This window comes from Notothenia rossii (genome assembly GCF_949606895.1).
Source record: "Notothenia rossii genome assembly, chromosome: 6".
In the NCBI taxonomy this organism is placed as follows: Eukaryota; Metazoa; Chordata; class Actinopteri; order Perciformes; family Nototheniidae; genus Notothenia; species Notothenia rossii.
This window is the reverse complement of record NC_136909.1, coordinates 11887013-11908639: the sequence shown is the minus strand read 5'-3', so window position 1 is coordinate 11908639 and position 21627 is coordinate 11887013. Positions and strand designations below refer to the sequence as shown.

The window sequence follows — 21627 nt, the reverse complement described above, 5'->3', positions numbered from 1 at the left end:
CCTCATTTTGTAGTTGGTTTTAAAGGGCCAATAATACAAGTTTTGAAATAAAACTCCCGTAATGATAATATAATGGTATAACAGTAAGACCTTGTCGTTAATGAAAATGTAGCTGTCCCAGTTTGCACTTAACAACCATTCACACTCTTTCTGTCTGCACATGTCTCACTTTTTGTAATACTTTGTTTTATTTGAAGTTTGATCCTGTATGCGAAGGAAATATAATATAATCACAAGTTATATCTTAAAGACATTTAAGACACATTTAACACCTCATGTGAGCGGCAGTTTTTCTCTGCTGGATCTGAACGGTTGTGTGATTCAACATGCAAAGCCTGAACAGACTGCGAGCGTAGCATTGATGAGACTCGATATATATATATAAACAATATATATACAAGAGTTAAGCTAGTTTACTGACCCTCAGTGTTTTTCATTTGTACGAGCAGTGAGTCGAGGAGAGAAACTCCTGTCGCGGTAGGAGCTAACCTTAACCTTGTGTGGCTTCAGAGCTCCATAATAGACTTTAATTTAGATGAATTCATTCACAAAAAGGGTTTCTGCTTAATCTAAATTGCCTTTTCCAAGCTTATCTTTCACTGCCAGAGTCCTGCTGCTACAGCAAAATTCCTCAATACACAATATGCAGTGGATATAATCATGTTCTTATAACGACATAACGACATAAACGACATAAACAGGCCTGAATACACGCACTCATTATAACATTTGAAAAGATAACCTTCTGCACTTGACATTCTTTTGTATCTTCTTCCTTTTGCTTATGAGAATATTGCACCAACAGGGGCAGAGATTATTTATAGTGTTTGAAAACAAATGATCAGAGAGAGAGAGAGAGAGAGAGAGAGAGAGAGAGAGAGAGAGAGAGAGAGAGAGAGAGAGAGAGAGAGAGAGAGAGAGAGAGAGAGAGAGAGAGAGAGAGAGAGAGAGAGGAGAGAGAGAGAGAGAGAGAGAGAGAGAGAGAGAGAGAGAGAGAGAGAGAGAGAGAGAGAGAGAGAGAGAGAGAGAGAGAGAGAGAGAGAAGAGAGAGAGAGAGAGAGAGAGCTGATGTCAGGACGGCCTCTGGCCCACTGAACTCTCTGTGGGGGTTTTCTCCAGTGAAGAGCTCTGACTCAGTGATTAGGGCCCAGTGCAACATGGGGGCAAAAAGGTCGGATACGTTCACACATTTCTACTACGACCACCCCCCTCTGGGGCAATTAGCCCACTGAGAACAAAGAGAGGATACAATGACCCGCGTCTATCAGGGGACATTCATTAACTGTGATGATGTTATTGTTGGCCAGAGAGGGATGGACACACCACTCGAGGCATCCGATTCATCCTCTTTTTACAGGCCCTAAATACACACACACACACACACACACACACACACACACACACACACACACACACACACACACACACACACACACACACACACACACACACACACACAGTGTCATTAACTGTCACTCAGGAGATACTGAAGAAGAGAGGGTTCCTGCAGGACTTGAACTTTGTTGTTTCAAGCCAGAAGGTGTGTGTGTATGGTGTGTGTGTGTGTGTGTGTGTTTGTTGTGTGTGTGTGTGTGTGTTTGTTTGTGGGAGACAATAGTCCTTGCGACAAACCTGGGTTGGATCTCCATACAATAGCTTTAGCGTGGGTGGGTGAGGGGATGTTGTCACTTGAATGTTCTTTACTCTCAAGGGGCGAGAGCTAGACTTCCTGAGCCCCCTTTGTAATTGAATGCAGCTATCTATATGAGCTCCAGCATGCACGCACACACACACGCACACGCACACACACACACACACACACACACACACACACACACACACACACACACACACACACACACACACACACACACACACACAACCCTCTCTTTGCCCCTGCAGTATTCCCCATGTGGACTAAAGTGTGCTGTGGATGATCGTACAGCATATCAAAGTGTGTGTTCTCAACGTCCACTGCTATCAAAATGTGGGAGAGTTTTCCCAAATCTACAGCGGATGCCATAACATCTCAGTCTCAGGTCTTACATGCTTTAAATCCATCTACACTTATAATCCTCTGAGAAATATCCAGGAACCCAAAACAGTGAAATCATGAGCAGAGGTTGAGGGGGGGAGTTATTGAAGCGGTCTCAATTTACCCTAAACCATGTGTTCTCTCAACTTTTCATACTCCTCCCTTGCCCTCTCTCTCCCCTCTCTTTCGGTAATCACTACCCCCGTTATGCTCTCCTGTCTTAAGTTCCCAAACGTTTATTTTTCTTCGTGACAATAAGCTCTCCATTTGCCTTTCCTGGGCCTGCAGTGGATAAAGATTGGATCATGATATCTGATGTTGTGAGGCTGTTTAGGAAGACTAATGTTCTCCGGCTCGGTGCTAGCAGGTGCTATTTCACTGCTTCTTTTAGTACGACACTTGGCGTTGACCGCGGCCACTGAATGGCAAAGACGTGCTTCCTGGTGGCTAATGAGGTGCTGAACCCAGCCTCTTGTTTGTATCAGAAGCACCTGGGCTGACCCGAGCCAGACAGAGAAGTCCGTCTAGCTTTTCCACAAAGGTCTGCCCATTCAAAACATCCAGAACCCAGGGACACAAACTCCCACACTTCATAAAATGAAGGCAAGACAGAATGCGAGCGGAGACTGCACATTCTCTCAGCACAAGGCAACTATTGTTTGTCTTTACACTCCCTCTCTCACAGGCTTTGTGATTTTATAATCCATAAAGAAACAAGGCCACTTGGCAATGATGCAACACACACCGTTTGTCTCTTGGAAATGTATCAGACAAAAGAGCAAGAACTGTCTTTGTGGATTTCCATTTGTATCTTTTCTTTATACTCGGTAGTATTGTCAGCCAACAGTAAGAGGCTCACATGAAGGATACAAACCTACACACAGAAACTACAAAGAGTTGGTTTCTGGTATCTTCCACTCTGAAACATCTTCATAAAACCCACAGCACAGTATCTTTGGAGCGTTTGCTGTTTTGCATTGTGTGTTAAATGAACTGCACCTATACCTAGTACCTTAACGAACAAATGGCTTTACAACCAGCAGTTGCCATATGAATGAAAGTATCAACCCACGATCTAAAGATATTGCTTTTGATAAATCACTATAATTTGCCATAGAGGTGACACGTTTCTCTATCTTCATCTTCTGTTACAGATGCAGGGAGCCAGCTTGTAGCACAAGAGGCGGTGAGGAAACCTTCAACGCTCCGCCGCCCGCCTGCACGCACAGGAGAGCCCATCTCTAGTAAGACCTGTGGACACGTTAATGCTGTGACTTAACAACACAACAGCAAAGGTGCACTACGTGTTTACATGTCTGAATGTAAAGAAAACATTTAATTTGTTTTTTAGGTTGCCTGAACTGCAGCCGGATCACAGCTCTGACTGACCGGCTGAGCTCTCTGGAGGCCAAGGTTTGGACTCTTTCAGCCATAGGCCCCAAATCAATGAGATATGAAACATTTAACAAGAACATTGTTTAATTGCCCACACTTGTTTTATGTCTTGCTTCACCAGGTCCAATTACTCACTGTCCCGGCCTCCGTATCACAGCGCCCCCCTCAGGTTAAAGGAGAAACTGCAGCAGAGGCCTCATTACTGATTGGTGCTGTGCAGGCTCAGGGAGCTCCTGGTGAGCAGGGACCTGCAGGTATGGATATCACGCTGCCATGCATTCATATGTTTTATGGTCAAACGTTTTGTGCTTGGATAATTGAGTCAGAAATCCCTCCATGCAGCTTTTTCTCAGCGAGCAGCAACTCTTTTTCTGCGCTCTACCTGCTCCATCTGCTCATATTTCCTCTACCGTATACATGCTCATTTCCTCTAGCAAAAAAAAAGGTTAGTGCCCAGTTGACTGCTGCTTACTTTCAGCGCTCTGTGGCTGTGTGAAACACTTGAATCAGGAAAGTCTCACTCTCTCTCCTCTCCTGGAGTCCAGCCCAGCACTGCAAGAGTTCACTAACCCTGCTGCACTGTCACAACACGTTAAGGAGAGAGTATTCATTTTCATTACTTGTGTTTATCCAACAGTCTTACTCAGTTGTAGCCACCCCGTGAAGATATTTTACAAGATTATACAATCTTTAAAGTGTCTCTGATGTGTTCATTTGTAGATAAAAATAGTCCATCTCTGTGGAAAATAAGTGCAGTCTATGGCTTTGTATAAAATCAAACCAGCTATCACTTATTCAATCCTTTCAATACCCAGTGGGATGGGTACCGAGAACCGGTACTAAGTCAATACCGGTACTTGATTGGACGGTATCGTATACCGTTAAGCGGCTGGACAAACGGTGCTGCTATCGGTATATCTGTTACGTCTACTTCCTTAGTTTAACTTTAAACCATTCTGGTTGGTTGGGAACCCTCATCCCGTGTGATGTATCCAGTTTGAGACCCCTCTGATTGGCCACTGTAAAAGCCACTCCTCATCTATCTCAACAGCGCTCTTATTATTGTTGTGAGACGCACGCAGGCATGGCGGACAGAGCGAAGCTATCCAAGGTCTGGGTGCACTTTAAAAAATGTTAGTGGCGACAGTGCAAGGTGCAATCTATGTACTCAATTAGTTGCTTGTAAAGGGGGTGACACAAGCAACTTAATGAAGCATTTGCAACCGAGACACTCATTGAATCTAAAACGGTGCTAGTGATACTGCTAGTGCTAATAGTGCTAATAGTGCTAGCGGGCTTCAGCCGCGCCGTGTGTAATTGTGACCTGAGCGAAGGTTCGCAGGCAGGTTAGCTGCTGCGCACGGGTAATAATAATAATAATAATAATAATAATAATAATAATAATAGATTTAATTTGTTAGCGCTTTTACAGGTGCTCAAAGACGCTTTACAGATAATAGTGAAGAAAAAAAAATAGTAATATGTTTTGTTTACCTGGGTGCAGTCTTGCAGGCACATCGCCTTGTCTTTTTTTAGTTTATTAACACCAAATTATTGAAAAGTATCGATAAGAGTATCGAAAAATACCGATACCGATAAGCAGTACCGGTACCGGTATCGATAAAATCCTAACGATACCCATCCCAATGCAACTCGACCACAGACTAGTAGCGGTGTAAGAGGTCAGGTAAAGTGCCTTCTTTCTAACTCCTCACCTCCAGAGTTTCATTGTAATTCTTTTAGAAGCAACCAACACTGAGTCAAGTGACGTCTCTTAAAGGTATTATTTCAGAGACGCTTCATTCCTCATTTCTTTAACAAATGCCTTAATTCAACCAGCCATCATTGTTAGAAATCCATTAGCTGAGTCAAAATGAATGGATAATACCTTGAGATCGTTGCTTTTCTTCAATGAGTGAAAATATTAAGTTGAGATGAGTTGCTTTAACGGAAATATAAGCCCCATGGATGACATGAACAAAGAATTGACAAGTCTTTTTCTCTTATACTTAGAAATGGAGAGTTGTACCTAATCCCCCAGTGGATTTACACCAAGATCCTCCAGGTGGTTGAAGCCCAGACTTTTTCCACCTCTTAATGAAGTCACCTCTCTGTTTTCCTTGCAGGTCCTCAGGGTGAAAAGGGGAGAGATGGGCTTTCTGGCAGAGAAGGTACATTGTAACTGTAGTTGACTTGTAGTGCATGTAAAACCTTTTAAGATATTAAGGCTTCATGATTACTCATGACTGTTTTCTTCCTCTCAGGGAAGCCAGGGTCTCGAGGGCTGCCAGGTCCCAGTGGGCCTAGGGGGGAAGCCGGGGGGAGGGGCCCGTCTGGAGCCCCTGGATTCAAGGGATCCTCGGGACCTGCAGGTACTACAGCCCCCCGCTAGCAGACAGTCAAGAGCAGAAAGGAACAAATGAACCTGTTTTGTAGTAGTTGTTGACACAGTGTGTCAATGAGCTTCTTGTAAATATGTGTGTGTGTCTTTGAGAAAACGGTGCAAGATAGTTATATACCTACCCATTTAAACTATTGTCCCTATAACAAGACATTTGAATGGCTCACTGTTGACCAAAGACTGCTTGAAACAAGAGCGGAAGAATCAGAGAAAGGTCTGCCCGTGGTGTCCTGCTGCAGAGTATTTGTCTTTCTTTTAAACCACTCGGGTCGACCCACAAACCCTCCAGTGGTGAATGTCCGTCTGCTGGTTACATGATGGAATTTGGGTATTTTGTTCTTTGGCTTTGTTTAAATTTTTCTAAAAATGCTATTTTCTGTGGTTAGCAGAAGCCTTTATTTATAGATACAATCCCAACACGGGTGCTGCTTACCAACCAGCATCATAAACCTGCGCCATGTATTTAGAGCTCCCTAGTTTTTGACAAACAATAAATGACCTATTGGGCTTAATGTTAATCCACAGGTAGCTCTGAATTGAATGAGGGTCAAATAAATGACAGAATACATTTATCACAACATCTACTCTTGCTATAGGCGCTTTTCTCTCTGCGCTGCATCATGAAGGGAGTGCCTCTCCTCTCAAGCTAACATATGACCCCTCCTCTGTGCCTGCTGCTGGGTAAAGATGAGATTTAGAAGTTAAAATACAAACCCACTCTCCGAGAAGCACCATGTGACTTCAATCTGAAATGAACCTGAGCTATATATACACAAATCCCAGGTCTTTATGATTTCCATATGGCTGTGGTGTTATTGTTTTTTCTATCTCCATTACTTCATAAGTACCCAAAACCAGAGCGATGTCTTGTATCTGAAGCTCTGTTTTTCTTTATTGAACTGTTTTTTTTTCACTTTAAAGAGAAAGATAAACACAAGACTGGAATGGGTCCAATGTCATGGAAAATGTAGACAAAAGTGCATTTGAGCCGGAGGTTATTGAAGTGCTGGGAAAAGAGTGAACTTTGTAGAAGTGATATTGTACGTTATGATGAATCATGTTGAATTACAAATGTTGTCCCATGTTTTGAAACAGCATCCCCTGGTTGCTCTAGTGATTCATTATGTTGCAGTAAGAAATGCTAAGTGTTTCCCACAACATGTCACAGGGCCACTTTGAATCGCCGTTCAACCACTGTGCCGCAGATTGTAGCTTACAGTCAGCCCGATGCAGCCAAAACACAGACGGTCATGCTGCAGTGTTTACCGGCGCTAAGTGAAAACGGCCCGCAGAGGTGTCGAATCAGAGCTGTAATAATATCACCTTTCAAAGCAGTAATTAGTGGACTGTCATTGTCAGTTGCATCGGTACATAAACAGAGAGGTGATGAGTCTGGGTCTTTCGGAGTGCAAGAGGTGGTGTTTAGGGGGCAGCATTACCTCAGGAGAGTCCGAGCAATGAGGTCAGATGTAGCGATGGTGGTTTTTTCCCACCTTATAAAGATGGCTTGGAGGAAGGACTATTTAACTGGCACATGTACCAGCTACAGTACAGGTTTTCACTCACACACACATTTAAAAAAAACTTACGGTGTGTAAGCAGGGAGCATTTAGCTTACAATAACCCAGTGCCAGTAACACTATTCAGAGTTTATTGGTGTTTATTTGAGTTTAACGCAGGTCACAAAGTCAGGTCCAAGCCCCCGACTATTAAAGACCCTGCTTCTCTTAAAGACAGAAGAACAAAGTTGGCCAGCTCATACACTTCTCTGTCTCTCACACACACACACACACACACACACACACACACACACACACACACACACACACACAGACACACACACACACACACACACACACACACACACACACACACACGATTATAGAGTATCATTGGCACTTAATCTAATCTATTTCCTCTCTGGTCTTTGTTATAGTTTACCCTTCCATCATCACATCAACCAAAGTCGTTTATCATTATCCTGTTGCGCTGTGCCTCTCTAAGAGAAACGTAATGATCTAACTTAGCTATGACATAGTTCTGAAGCACAGTATCTCTGTCACCACAGTGACGTTTCTGTCATTTCTTCTCTCAGGGCCCCGTGGACCATCAGGACCCTCAGGAGAGAGGGGTCTATCCGGCCCACCAGGCCCTCCTGGCCCTCCAGCTCCGGCCAGTGCCCACATCCCAGAACCAGACCAGAGTAAGACTAACACACTCCATACATTCACTATGACACCAATTCCACCGCAAATAGATAAAAGCACTCCATATATATATTTGTGATGAATACGGGTCTTTAAATAGTACTCCATCCACACGGCACTGCCTTCGGTGATGGAGTTTTCGCACACATTGTTATTTTTTGTCAAAACCTGACGCCAACATGTGTCAAAAGGTGCTGCCTACATTACCCACAATGCAACTCTACAACCAAGCATTTGTGAAATGTCTTGGGGAAATTTATCAGAGCCACAAAAGGTTTTATTTAAACAGTAGTACTATACGAGACATGTCAAACTTGGATGTGTACAAACAGGGCACTTTCCCTTTAATTCAGGGGTGTCAAACTCAAGGCCCGGGGTCCAAATCCGGCCCGCAAACTCATCTTCTGTGGCCCACAAGAGCTTGCAAAGAATATAATACATTTATTATACGGTTACATGCCGCTTTACAGAAGCAGGTTGCCGATAAACTACATATTCCACGATGCATCTTGTTTTGTGACATTGCGCACTGAAGAGACTTGCAATTATTTGCCCTAGACTTCTGCTTTCAGACGTAGTTAATTATTACCCTATCCGATAATAATCCAATGCACGGGCAATAATGTAATATAATACATTATTTTATATATATTATATATTTATATATGTATTTTTATATAGTCTTAAAGTTGCAACCAGCCCTTTGAGTGCAACCCTAATGCTAATGTGGCCCGCGATGAAATTGAGTTTGACACCCCTGCTTTAATTGTTTTAATTAAGTTTGCCTTGAAACCAGTACAATTACATATAGACTAATTAAATCAAAGCCTTTGTGTTCAGGCTGGATGATATAGGTTTTTCAGACTTTTAGCTGCGAACTGCTGGTATTAATGTTCTCTCCTGCTGCATAAAAGCTCTCATACATTTCAGACCTGCTGATTACCAAAAGAAACAATGACAATGAGAAACAGACAGGCTGGTGGTAAATCCTACAACCCCTCATTGTCTACCAGCCAAGTAGTAGAGAATCAGAGAGTATTAAATGGAGGCAGAGGCAGGCTGAGATCGACTCAGACTTCACATGCTGGGATGAGAACCTGTCCGTCACTGATGTCACTCAACAGCTTCCAGATGTAGGACCTCCGCTCAGACAGCTGAGGTCGGGGGGTGAGAGACAGATGGGGGTCTGCGTCGGCTCTTTCAAGGTCAACCCAACGGTGGGCTTTATTTGTGGATTCAGTGGTAAAACAAAGTATGCAGTCCATAGATTAGTAAACTCTGGGTTCCTGTGTTGAGAAGCTGTGGGTACGCTGAGGTTGGCAAAATGATTTCAGAGCCATTTCTATCACATCAAAGTAACAGTAGGGGACGTGCTGAGCTTCCTTCAGAAAACACTGGTTTATTTGGCTCGTACGTCTGCAGCAGGAGGTTGGAATTCCCTTCTGCTGAACAGGAGAGGGTTCCCAACCCAGCAGCCAGGACGTTAAGTAGGGAGGAGGAGCATTGTTGTCTCATTTCAGTCTTTGTAAAAGTGTTAACACGCACCGGGAGCTGCTGCAACAGACTGCCATACACGATATATATTTAAAGCTGCTGTGCACACTTTTTTAATGTATAACACTATGTTTATATGTTTAGCAGATTTTTTATATTAGAGAGTATTTTAATGTGTTCTGTATATTTTACAGTGTTTAGTGAATATATGTCTATCCATCTATTAGGTTAAGCCACAGATCTCAGTACATTCTTTAAAGGAAATAAAGAGAGTCTGTAGAAGCAGACAAAGAAAGGGCATCCCTGTTTTTGTCACATCAAGTAGTGGTGTGCAACATTCTGGCAGCAGGAACTTTCTGGCTAAAAGCTCTCCTCCTCCTCGTGTGTCCTGTCCCTGTCTCATGCTGTGATTGGATCTCTGTTTCCTGTCGGTATGAAATTACCCAATGACCGCACAACTTCTTCTCTAGCTGAAACTTTCACCACCTTCTTCCTCTCATTTAGTTGTAGACGTCCAGTCAGTGGTGTTACACAGAATATATTAAACGTTTTTACTTAGGATTAAACTCGTTTGTAATGAATTTGGAACACATATCTTCTATTGAGAGTTTTGTGGACACATTTGAGGGAAGTTTACTAACCTGTTGAAGTTATTCGTTGAATATAGAGTATTAGTTGGAAAATACTGCCCTCTGGAGGTTACCATAATACAACGGAGAGTCGAGCTACTCAGGCAGCAACACAGAAGGATTGCTTTGTGTCACAGCGTTCACAGCAGGACTTCCGCAGCAACAACTATATAAGAGCAAAACATCACACACCAACAGGCTTTGAGAAGTAGTATTCAAACGTTTAGATTTATGAAATCACAAGTGCAAAAGTTTGAAAGTTACTGTCAGGCAAAATCATGCCTTGGTAACCTATCCGACATCCATACATGTTACCAAAATGGATTGATTATGGGAATTGCCTGGAGGTACAGTATCACAAAAATTACTGCATACCCAAAATACAAACTTGCATTTACAAAACATTACATTGTTTTCACATAATTTCTTAATTTTTGTCTTAGGGTAAGTGCACTTTGGTGAAACTCATTTAAAACAATTATTAGAACCCTTTTGAGTCTCAATGATCCCTTAAAGCAAATCAAAAACAAGATATTTGATCGAATAGTACATTTATAATACAGGTGAACACAGGTCGTGCAGTAATACAAATCTAAAATACCTCCCATTAAATGCACATTTGGTTTTTCCAACTCCAGGTCGTAGGAAAGACCCTTTGTACAGCAACACTTTCCATGACTCACGAGGGTTGCCAGTCCCAGGTCCTCAGGGCCCCCCCGGGCCTGTCGGTGAGTGTCTATCACTATTCATATTGTGTGTGTGTTGTGTTTAAATCTCCCTAAACGGTTTTATTTTTCCTTTGTCAAAAGCAATTAAAAAAGTTTCATACAAAAAGGCTTGTTGTCAACCAGGTGACCAAACACAAAGCCTTCCTCAAGGATGAGTCCACAAACTGAGAGTTACTTTTTAAAGGTCATGGCCATTTCTACTGATCATAATTCCATTGTTGAGGTCTACTGAAATAGATTTATATTGTGCAGTTTTCCAAACTCACATTGGTTTCTCATACAGCATCTCTGTACAGTATAGTATGTGTATTCACTCTCTGTCCTAAACGGCTTCTTGGAGCTCCTGCCCCCCCCCCCTCTCCCTATGAGCCCAGTGGCCGTCTGCGAGACAGCGACACCCAGCGAAACCCAGCCCGAAACCAGCCCGAACACGTGTGTGTGTGTGTGTGTGTGTGTGTGTGTGTGTGTGTGTGTGTGTGTGTGTGTGTGTGTGTGTGTGTGTGTGTGTGTGTGTGTGTGTGTGTGTGTGTGTGTGTGTGTGTGTGTGTGTGTGTGTGTGTGTGTGTGTGTGTGTGTGTGTGTGTGTGTGTGTGTGTGTGTGTGTGTGTGTGTGTGTGTGTGTGTGTGTGTGTGTGTGTGTGTGTGTGTGTGTGTGTGTCCGCGGATTGGTCCATTCTTGATTTTTCGGGTAATAACCGGAAAAGCATGACATGGGACCTTTAAGTTACAATCTCAAACATTTCTGTTTTGTGTTCTTTGGCGGCCTCTCTGGCGACAGGTGGTAACTGTAATTTGGGATCTCACTTCCAGAGGTCCCATCATTGCCCTGCTTTAGGGCAATGATGCTTTTATTTATGATTTTATGATGCTTTTATTTTTCCTGAAGATTCTGCCACAATCACCCAGTTTGTTAAACTTCAAATGCAAAGGCTTTCAACGGGCCATAGGCTCCATTACTATTTGCTTAATAATACTTCCACATTTTTACAACTGCAGAGCTCTTCCACTCCTAACTCAGGCCTACTGTACATATTCTTTCAAAGTAATTGGTCAGATTCTTTTTTGTGTATTTGGTGTAAGTTTTTATTTTAGTTTGTATAATATTTGTGCATTTGCTCTACTTGTACTTATTTACTCTTGCTGTGTGTATGTGCATCATTATTCACCTAAGCAAATTCTTGTATGGAAAAATCTACTTGGCAATTAATCAAATTCCTGATTCATTTGGCGAAAGATAGAAAAGAAACAGGCATTTATTTGAATACAAATCTTCAAAATGATAACTTGAAGCTTAAAATAATAATACTATCTTATAAAAGGCTTTCAACGAAAAAACAATAACAGGGTCTGCAGTGTAAGGATTGGTAAAAGCAATGGAACCAACAGTGACATTTATAGAAAGAGTGAGAATAATAAATGAGTGTTTCTATCTGTATCACAGGTCCCCCCGGTCCCAGAGGCCCAGTAGGACTTCCCGGCCCATCAGGACAGAATGTAAGCTCACTCACAGCAGAGTCCTGCGCTTACTGAGTTTAGCTCCGTCAGATTCATCATTGTGTTTTTAATTTACTTCCTGAATCTATACAGGGTAAAAATGGAGCCTCTGGAGCGCTGGGCCCTGTGGGGCCAAAGGGCGAGCGAGGGGAGAGAGTGAGTACACCCACAGCTCCATGATACTCTCCAGTTGTCTCCATTTACTCTACATCCTTAAACAACATGCCTTTGGTTTCTCAGGGTCCTTTAGGTTACCAAGGCGAGAGGGGCTTCAGAGGCGAGTCGGTAAGCCACCTCCACCCTGCTGTTGCCATGATTATGGCCCAAGTAAACGAGCATATGGGGGGGGGGAAACATCAACACATGTCATAGCTGGTTATATTATTGTAAACTACACTAACCAGCAGCGTTACAAACCACACCGACCAGCAACGTGCTCCATCTGTCATTGAAAGTGATGCAACCTTTTCTGTTGTAACATCTCTCTGCAGGGAACACCGGGTTCAAAGGGAGAGCCAGGAGTGAAGGGCTTGCCGGTAAGAAAGTAGTTGTGGGTATTTCACATGTTGACCTGAACAGGAGGACTTTAATTACATGTATTTTGTCAACAGATTTCCCATAACTGTATTAGTTTATTTAATAATAGGTTCAACCTAATATTATTGCTTTCAACTAACCTAATTCAGTAATGTGAAATCTACTAACATAATACATTTAATCAAGTTTTTTTTAGTGCATGTTGACGAGGCCTGAACGGAATGGCTTGACTTTAGATTTTATATATTACATAACAATAAGTTTTAAGATTCCTTTGTTAAATATTTCTCTGTGTCTGTCTAACCCTTATTTTCCTTTTACATCCTTCTCATTTTACAAGAGCAATCTAAATGTAAGATATATTTTTAACTATGTCATCACATGTTCACTTTGCAATGAATCTATTCTGTAATCTAAATCAGGTCCAACAGCTCTTATGGTTATTGTTATGATCTTTTTACAATCCCCATGTTCATGGCTGTGATTGGCCACGTGGTGTTCATCTCTTCTCCTCTCAAATCCATACTTTTCCTGTCCATCATAAAGTGTTGTTCATTGTGATTCCTGTACGAGTATATGTGATTGTACCTGTTGATTTCTCTTAATTTGTGTGGGAAATCTTTTGATGTTATTGTGTTTTTGTTGGTCCTTGGGGTGTGCTCTGGACTGCTGTCCCCTGTCACGACACTGTCCTCTTGACCCTAAAGCTGTCTGACTCCCTCTGCAAGCTACTGTCCCCATGGCTACCTTTCACAGTCACTTTTTCAGCATCTGACTTTGGCATATACATGAAAATAAACCAAGAAACAACGTTAATACTGACCCCACGCACCAATCTCAAAGAGTAAAATAATCTAAAATGTAGTCAAACCTCTCTAGAAGTAAATTTCCGTGCATTTTATTTGAAATCAACTATTTTTGTTTGGTTTTACGGAATTAAAAAGCAAACTTCAAAGCAAAAAAGTGAAATGTATATGCCAAATCACTCCATATGTGTCAGTGGTCGGTCCTGTTGGGTTTAGAGGTGTTGTGGTCTGATGTGAGTTGAGTGGATACAGCTACCCTCTTTTATCCCACAATGCAACCTTGCATGAATGTATCCTTAAGTACTTTCTTTCCTGGATGTAAAACAATCACACAATGCATCTACTAAGTGAGATAACACAGTGCTGTTAACACCGAACTAAGGCAAAGTAGTTCTAAGTCTTATTTGAGAATTATGTATCTGTTCGCAAGAGTATGCAGCCATGTTAATGTCCTAGTGAGGCTGTACTGTAATGTCAGCATGTTAAAATGTACAAAATGTTAACTTGCTGATGTTTAGCAGATATGTCTACAGTGGTCGCCATCTTGGTTTAATAATTAGCTAATTCTCACTTGACACAAAGAACAGCTAAGGTTGATGTTCAGAAAGTCAGAGGATCACAACAAAACAATTTATCCTGAGGGCATCATGAATGTCTGTAAAAGATGTTAATGGAAACCACACCAACGTGTCAGTACAAACCAAAGTGGTGGACGGACCAAAGAACGTAGCAAAGCTGCTATTTTATCAATGCTTCAAAATAAAATGTAATCAGTCATTGCAAAACTTAGAGACACTTTGCCTTTTTTCTTTTCTTGGTTTGTCTTACTAATGGAAACATTTCACCAACAGCTTCAGCTATTGTCTGCATGCCTTCTTTTGTGATGTTACTCTTTCAGCTGTCCTATTTATTTCTCTTGTTCAAATCCTTTTCCTGTTCTTTTTTAACGTACAACTCATGAAGCCATTGATTTATGCTTTCAAAATAGATAGACGAGATTTCAGTGTAAATCTATACTGGCTTCATTTTGTATATTAATAACATTTGTGACCGCAGCGTTAAGAATGAAGGCTGTGGTGCTGAAAAAAAACTTGCCTGGCTTAACCGCTACCCTACAAAAGTAATGCAGATGGCATGATCAAATCTAAATCCTGGTTATCCACATGGTTATGTCACCAACAAGAGGCTGGTCTGTAACGTTGCATGCTGACGATGCCCAGCCTAGCATGGCAGAGACTATAGCAGCATGGCCAGAGAATGAGGGAGATCCAGAGAAATACAGGGTGCCGATATGTGGACTGTTTTAACCTTCTAACTGCTGAACTGTATTGAGAGAAACAACATGACTTGCATCTTGGCGAGCAGTTCTTTGGCTTGTGCTCCTTACCTTGACGGCTGTATCTATCTTCACAGGGGGACGGCATACATCAGATCAGAGAGGCGCTGAAGATCTTAGCCGAGAGGGTTTTAATCCTTGAGACTATGATCGGTATTCATGGTGAGTAGGAGGCCTGAGGCAGGGTCAGCTTTAGGCAGGGGTCAAAAGGTGGGGATGGGCAAAGTCTCCCAGCGCACCTCACTGCTGGGACAGGGAGTGGGAACAGTTGCGAGCAGCCCCAGGACTCAGGCTGGTGTTTCCACCCCCCTCACACAGTTCCCCTGTCACTGCTTTCTGATAGGACATTAGCTTGCAGATGTTCCATGACTTGCAGGCAGACCTTGAGCTTCTGGCTCGCAGGGTGACGCTGCTGGAGGCGATCATCTGGCCAGGTAACGCTGAGACATCCTCACCCACAGCTCCGCCGGCCCTCACTCACCTCTTTGATGAGATATAGAGAGTCTTGATCGAGTGTTAGAGGCATACAATGACCACTTGTTGCTGAATGTTGATCTAGTCACTGAACAGCATGTGTTATTATCATGTATGAACTGTTTTGATTGTAGAAGATATTACAGATATTCATTTAAAGGCCCTGAAAACGTGTTTACTCAATCACACAAGGTATTCCACATAAAATGTTTCTGTATTTTTCTGTGCTCTTTTAGCTCGTTGATCTCACAAATTTCAGAGCACAAATGTAACATTTAGCAACATTTAAATCAAAATCAGATTACGGTTCTCTTGTATTTAGCCAATGTCAATCAAATGTGATCAAACCAACCCCAACAGTCCATCTGTTTGTTTTACCTCAGCGCCTTTTGTGTCTATTTTGTAACTTTGATTGGTGTTATCAGGTCCTATATGTTATTGAAAATAATTAAGATTGGGAATCAAGTTTTCAGGTGCTTTAATCTTTTGTATAATAATGGTGCTATGTAGGTTAATGTGAATCTAAGTCTAGGCCGTAGAGCTGCAATGATCTGTCAAAATAACTTCGTAATCAGTTGAGTAATTTTGATAATTGATTGTTCAAGTCATTTATTCAGCAACACTTTGTATTTTTGGCTTTTAAACTGTGAGGATGTTCCGCTCTTTATCCTCAGACATTGAATATCTTTCAGATGTGTGCATGTTGACAGGATTGTTCATTAGAAAACACTCATTGCAGCCCTGCTAGCCAGATCCGCCTCCTTAACAAAAAGAAATCAAGCAGAAAAAGGAACCGATAAATCTCTTAACCATTCTGACTAGTTAGTTTAATGAAAAATTCTGATGTAAAAAAACTGGGCAACTGTTGTCCAATCAAAATGAGATCCCACGCATGAAAGCTCCAGGTTAACAGCTGCATCAGACATGGATTAGGACTACAGATCACATGTCCTCACACACTGATGGACAGCGAGGCCCCGTTCCAACTGCTGTCTTTCTTCAACAGAGCCTGATCTAGGGTCTGGGGACGGAACGTTTGACACAGCCTCCCCTAGTTTCTACAGAGATAAGCGAGCAGGTGCGCTTCCATATCGACTTGCTTCTCCTCTGTCCTCCAACACCAAGGTTCGAGGGAAGTAGCCCCCACCCCCCGCTCACCCTGAGGATCAAAGGCTGGGTTGACTCCCCCTCCTCTAGGTCTCATCTGCAATCAACAGATTTAGACCTTATCTGATACCCTCTCTGGGCTTTGCTATCAGATTAAGGATGGGGGACACCTCAGGGAAACTCCACTGATATCCCACAATGCCCTCCTCCATCGGGAACCTGAGAACTAGTTTGACCCGTCCGCATCGCCATAACCAAACATTTATCTTCACGTAACACAGCCAGCAGCTCCTTCTGTGTCTCATCTTGAAATAACGTTTTTAGTGGTTATAAAAAGGAAAATCACAATCTTCTGGACAATGAGGGTCGTTTAGTTATCAATGAAAGGAGGAATCAGATGTGAGAAACTGGATTTGCGTTTTTCTTTTGCTTCACAATGTAACTGCAATCTGAAGAGATTCCACTATTTAAGTATATTGAGCATGTACAGTTTGCAGGACACAAGTACAAACAAACCTCTTCTTATAGTATTCATTTTTGTTATACTTCTCATATTGTTATGTAGTGCACTAAAAAGATGAAGTCATCTCTACTCTAAGATATGTGTTGCCAACAGTGATTTGTAGCTTACTGGTGTGAGTGTTCCCCCCCCTTCAAGTACACACGGCTAAAACGATTAAATAAACAATAGTTTATTAACATCCTTCAAGGCTAAAAAACAAAAGCAACACAATTTGGTTTTGGTGGCATATCAACAGAGACATTATTTTTTCTGGAACATGTTGATATAAAAATAACTATAAAAAGACTTGCTCTCCATTTCCAGATATTTTACACACACACACAGGAAATAACAAAACTGTTAATGGAACTTGAACATATTTTTTACCACTGTTGACAGCTTAAACTGTCCTGATGAAAAACTTGATAATTGTTTTTTCATCTTATATCAAACTTATTGTGAAACTATTTAAAATGATCAATTATTTTGTATGTTGTTGTGTAACCATTTCATATTTCACTCTACATTTCTTTTCTTGAAAATGTGTTACTGTGTTAAGATAATCCTGTCTAAGTGATTGATGTAATAAAATAATGTTAATTTTTTTGTATAACCATGTCATCTCTTTTTATGTGTTGCAACATTACTTATTGAGATTATAGCATAAATAAATGACATCCACTCAATCAACGTGCATTCAGAAATCGTCTTCAAAGCAGCTGTTTGCATCTTCACATGATTAGATTCACAGTTGTGGAAAAAGAAAAACTCCTCCCCAATGTTATCCTTAAGTCAGTAATACAAGTAGCCCACAGGGGAAAAAAAGGTTAAAGCTCAGCAAAACCCAAGCATACTGTTCGTCTAGTTTAGTGTACAAGAGCAAAAATGATTAAGTGCTCTGCTTCCCTTTTGATACCATCACGGCCTGTTCTCCGACGCTGTCATCAATGAGCAGGGAAATGGCGCCATCCAGCTGTTTGGAGGCTGCTAACGCCACTACAGCTTTCTCTGTGGGGAAGCCCATCTTCTCCAGCTGCTGGAGTCTGAGAGAAAAAACAACATTGGTGTTTTAATGAAGGATTACTTAAAATCACATAAATAAAACCACTGGGAAATAATGTAAGGCATTTAAGAGGAAATATCTTCATATTCACCAAAAATGCAAATTGGCATTTATTAAGATAAGACGGACCTTTATCGATCCCCATAGGGAAAGTCAGTTGTCTTAGCAGCAACAGCAATAAGCGTTATAATATGATAATAATAATAATAGTATAAATAAATGTAAGAATAAAAGTGCACGAAAAATATGTTTAAAAAATTGGCAGTATAAATTCAAATTAAGGGTGTTTTACATATATACAGATATGTTTAGTTATGGGAATGTTAAATATATGCATGTCATTTGGAAGTGCGTGTCCAACTATCTACATCATTGTGAAAGATATGACTTCATTACTAACCGCAGAGAGGAAACTGAGGATTTGGGCACTTCCACTTTAGCATCAGGGTTGTTGGGAGCATCCTGTAATGAGGCCAGTATTCCTGCCCTTAGCATCTGATCCTCCAGCACGTCGGCCTCGGAAAGCGCAGCAGACTCGTTCAGTATCCAGGCCGGCACTGGATCCACCCATGGGTGGGGGTTAAAACCAGATGGATCCCTCACAGGGGGAGCAGCCGCCTGATCTCCAGGCATCATGTGAGAATGTGATCTAGAGCTGTGACAACAGATAAAGACAAATTGACTACATTTGCCCCTGCATGCATTTGGCGAGGGGGAATATTTCCTGAGAGTTTTGATGTTAACTATCACACCTCTGTGAGGTAGTGTAGGTGGGCAATCTCAACCGGGATGAAGCACGGATATACGCCCAATCAGGAATTAAATCCAAGAGCCTGGCCTCCTCCAGCTCCTGTAGCATCCCGATGAAGGACTGGTGATCTGAGAGGTCCATTAAGTATTGTAAAAAAACGATTTTGTTCTTTATATTGAAATATGCTTCATAATAGATCTGGTGAGGGACTTTGCACTTCAGCTCAAAACACAAGTAACACTCCTTTACAATGGGTAATGGAAGGTTATTTTTTCAGTCGCAAGGCCTGAAACAAAGCATACACAAAAGGGTGTCCATGACTAAAGTCATTGTTTTTAAAGAAATGTTAAATAAATGATTATGGGCTGGAGGTGTTCTTAATTACTGTGGCTGATTAGACCTATGCTCAGACAGAAGTTGGGCAGAGCTATGCTAGGAATAACATGATGTCAATTTCTATATAATAATAAGAATGAAAAAAGTGTAAATAGCTTGTAGCCTCCATGTTCAACAAAACTAACAGGGAATGGAGACTGGTTGCATTAAACCACAGCCTGTGCATTCCCCAATCAGTCTTTTGTTGAGGCTAATGAAAAACCGCATATATACTATGTTTGTTGGTAGGATATATTTTGGTACAAGCATAGATGACTTTACAAACAGGAAAGGATACAGTTGTGTCCGATGAATATTGTGCAGAAGTGCAGCAGGGCGGGGGTCCCGGGCAGCAGAAGGACACCCATCAGCAGAAGAAGCCAGGGGAGCAACCAGACGGGTAAGATCCTGAGCAGCCTCCTCTGAGCCACCTGACGACACTGCGCTGTGAACAGGGCCAGCTGGATGGCAGAGTGACCGCAGATTCGACTCGTCTCACTCCCCCCGACACAGAGGACCAGAGTATAGAGAAGAGGTGATATGATGGATGTGAGGGTGGAGAGGGACAGGAAGGCGACGGTTCCCCAGCGGCGCTCCTGACACGGTCCCACCACCAGCAGGAAGGCAACGCTGACCAGCAGAGAGGGCAGGTCATCGTGACTGAGAGCATACAGGAACACATCTGGGGAGAAGAGAGAGGAGTTAGGAGAGAAACCTGCTTTCTATGCTTTGATTTGGCTTTGATTTAAATAACTGTTATTTTCAAAGCTGCCGATTATTTTCTAATTGCTAAAAGTGTACATGTTTTGTTTTATAATAATTGCCAGGAGTGGAATAAATAAAAAACATTAATCGTTTCAGCTCTAATTTAAACATTGAATTACTATATATTTCAAAGATTCAAAGGCTTTATTGTCATATAGCTCCAGTGTAGTTGTTATAGCAACCAACATATTAACTCCCAAGCTCCTCCAACAATGCAACATATTATATATCGGACATTAGACAATAAAACAATTGTAACAATTAAATAAGAAACAGAGTAAAAAATAGTAGAATACAATAGTGCAGATTATGTTGCAAGACCATGCAGATGAAGTAAACGATATGTATTTGCATAAACCGTGCAAGCAGATAAACACAGTTACCTCTGACTCTTGGGAACTCTCCACCTGGACCCAGGCTGAGGCTGGCCTGGATTCCTCCAGCATACATCAGCAGCAGGAGAGCTGTCAGGAGACAAGTTCCCAGACAGAATCCTCCACGATCTGACCCAAACCAAAACCATACTGACAATAAACGACGAGGCATTCCTTCAGCTGTAGTTTGTCCAATTACTTGTCCTTATGTGGCATCATTCTGATAATCTGACACTGTCTGTGCTCATAACAAGAACAGCTAAAAGGTGACAAGGGTAAGCTTCAGACATAAAAGCCGATTTATGTATCAAGTGTACATGCGCATATGTTATCAAGTGGTAGCATGAGACTACATTCAGTCCCTTGTTTATCTTGTCAAATGAATCATCTCTGCCACTCACTGTATTCGTACAAAGAGTCTACGAGTGTAACTGCTATTATAAAATAACCATGTCCTCAATAATAAATGAGTAATAAATGTATTTAAATAAGAAAATGTAAGTATTTAAAGAGCTCAATGTATTTCCATTTCCTCACTAGTGCACGTCTTCTTGTTCTTTGTGTTTACTGGCAGTTGGCAAACGACAGTAAATGCACATTACTGCCACCTACTGCAAGGAATTATGTAGAATATATATATTCTTCCCGATTCTTCAAAAACAATTCTCGAAAAGTATTTGTGTTTCGTGTAGTGCAAAACAATATATTAAAATGTATTGATTATGATGTAAATATTTTGATTCCATAATGACATTATTGGCACTCTGTTGTGGAAATGTATAGATAGCCTACCAGACAACCTATGATAAATCCCAAATTAGGCAAGATGTTTGTACATTTATCTTGGCTATTATGCATTATTTATTTATTTGTATTTAATCTTTTATTTGGCAGGGACAATGCACAATAATGAACACTTAACACATTAAAATGTATCAAGCGTAACAGTGCCAGATTTAGCTTTAAACTCGTTTCCATCCGCAGTCCCTCACATAAAACATTTAAGAAAATTACATTTTACAAACATAGCAAAAACAAAATACATGATATGCAAAAAGAGCCAGAGTACACACATTGCACAAGTATTTACCACATGGCAGTACAATATAGCAGCAACGACATAAAGTGCAAGAGGAGATACGTACTAAAGTGCA

At 41.5% G+C, this 21627-nt stretch overlaps 2 protein-coding genes across 4 annotated transcripts in view; one reads left to right on the top strand and one right to left on the bottom strand.

Annotated features, from left to right (window-relative positions):
* Positions 1–17758, top strand: part of emid1 (EMI domain containing 1) — a 57674-nt gene extending 39916 nt beyond the window's left edge. The window contains exons 4-16 of one of the 3 annotated variants that reach the window (XM_079686165.1): positions 3190–3279; positions 3387–3448; positions 3552–3684; positions 5557–5601; positions 5695–5802; positions 7927–8034; positions 10800–10889; positions 12331–12383; positions 12477–12539; positions 12624–12668; positions 12875–12919; positions 15406–15496; positions 16543–17758. In XM_079686165.1, the coding sequence (XP_079542291.1) occupies positions 3190–3279; positions 3387–3448; positions 3552–3684; positions 5557–5601; positions 5695–5802; positions 7927–8034; positions 10800–10889; positions 12331–12383; positions 12477–12539; positions 12624–12668; positions 12875–12919; positions 15406–15496; positions 16543–16676 (1067 nt within the window). In that variant the 3' untranslated portion in view covers positions 16677–17758. Of the gene's footprint in view, positions 1–3189; positions 3280–3386; positions 3449–3551; positions 3685–5556; positions 5602–5694; positions 5803–7926; positions 8035–10799; positions 10890–12330; positions 12384–12476; positions 12540–12623; positions 12669–12874; positions 12920–15139; positions 15225–15405; positions 15514–16542 lie in introns of those variants that run through there. The other 2 variants (XM_079686166.1, XM_079686167.1) reach the window with 2 other exon arrangements.
* rhbdd3 (rhomboid domain containing 3) lies at positions 17315–21080 on the bottom strand. Its single transcript, XM_079686169.1, has 5 exons — positions 20483–21080; positions 19633–20016; positions 18961–19087; positions 18609–18863; positions 17315–18188 (listed from the first exon to the last, which is right to left on the bottom strand). Exons 1-5 carry the CDS (start codon positions 20643–20645, stop codon positions 18035–18037), a joined length of 1083 nt encoding a protein of 360 aa, XP_079542295.1. The 5' UTR covers positions 20646–21080; the 3' UTR covers positions 17315–18034.
* Positions 21081–21627: the final 547 nt, after the last annotated feature.

Excerpts from the sequence above, each read along its gene's own strand:
- rhbdd3 (XM_079686169.1), bottom strand. The coding sequence starts at position 20,645 with ATGCCTCGTCGTTTATTGTCAGTATGGTTTTGGTTTGGGTCAGATCGT. Across the intron at positions 20,017-20,482 it reads AGAGTTCCCAAGAGTCAGAG|ATGTGTTCCTGTATGCTCTC; the intron begins GTAACTGTGTTT and ends TCTTCTCCCCAG. Across the intron at positions 19,088-19,632 it reads AATATTCATCGGACACAACT|ATCACCAGTCCTTCATCGGG; the intron begins GTATCCTTTCCT and ends TGGACCTCTCAG.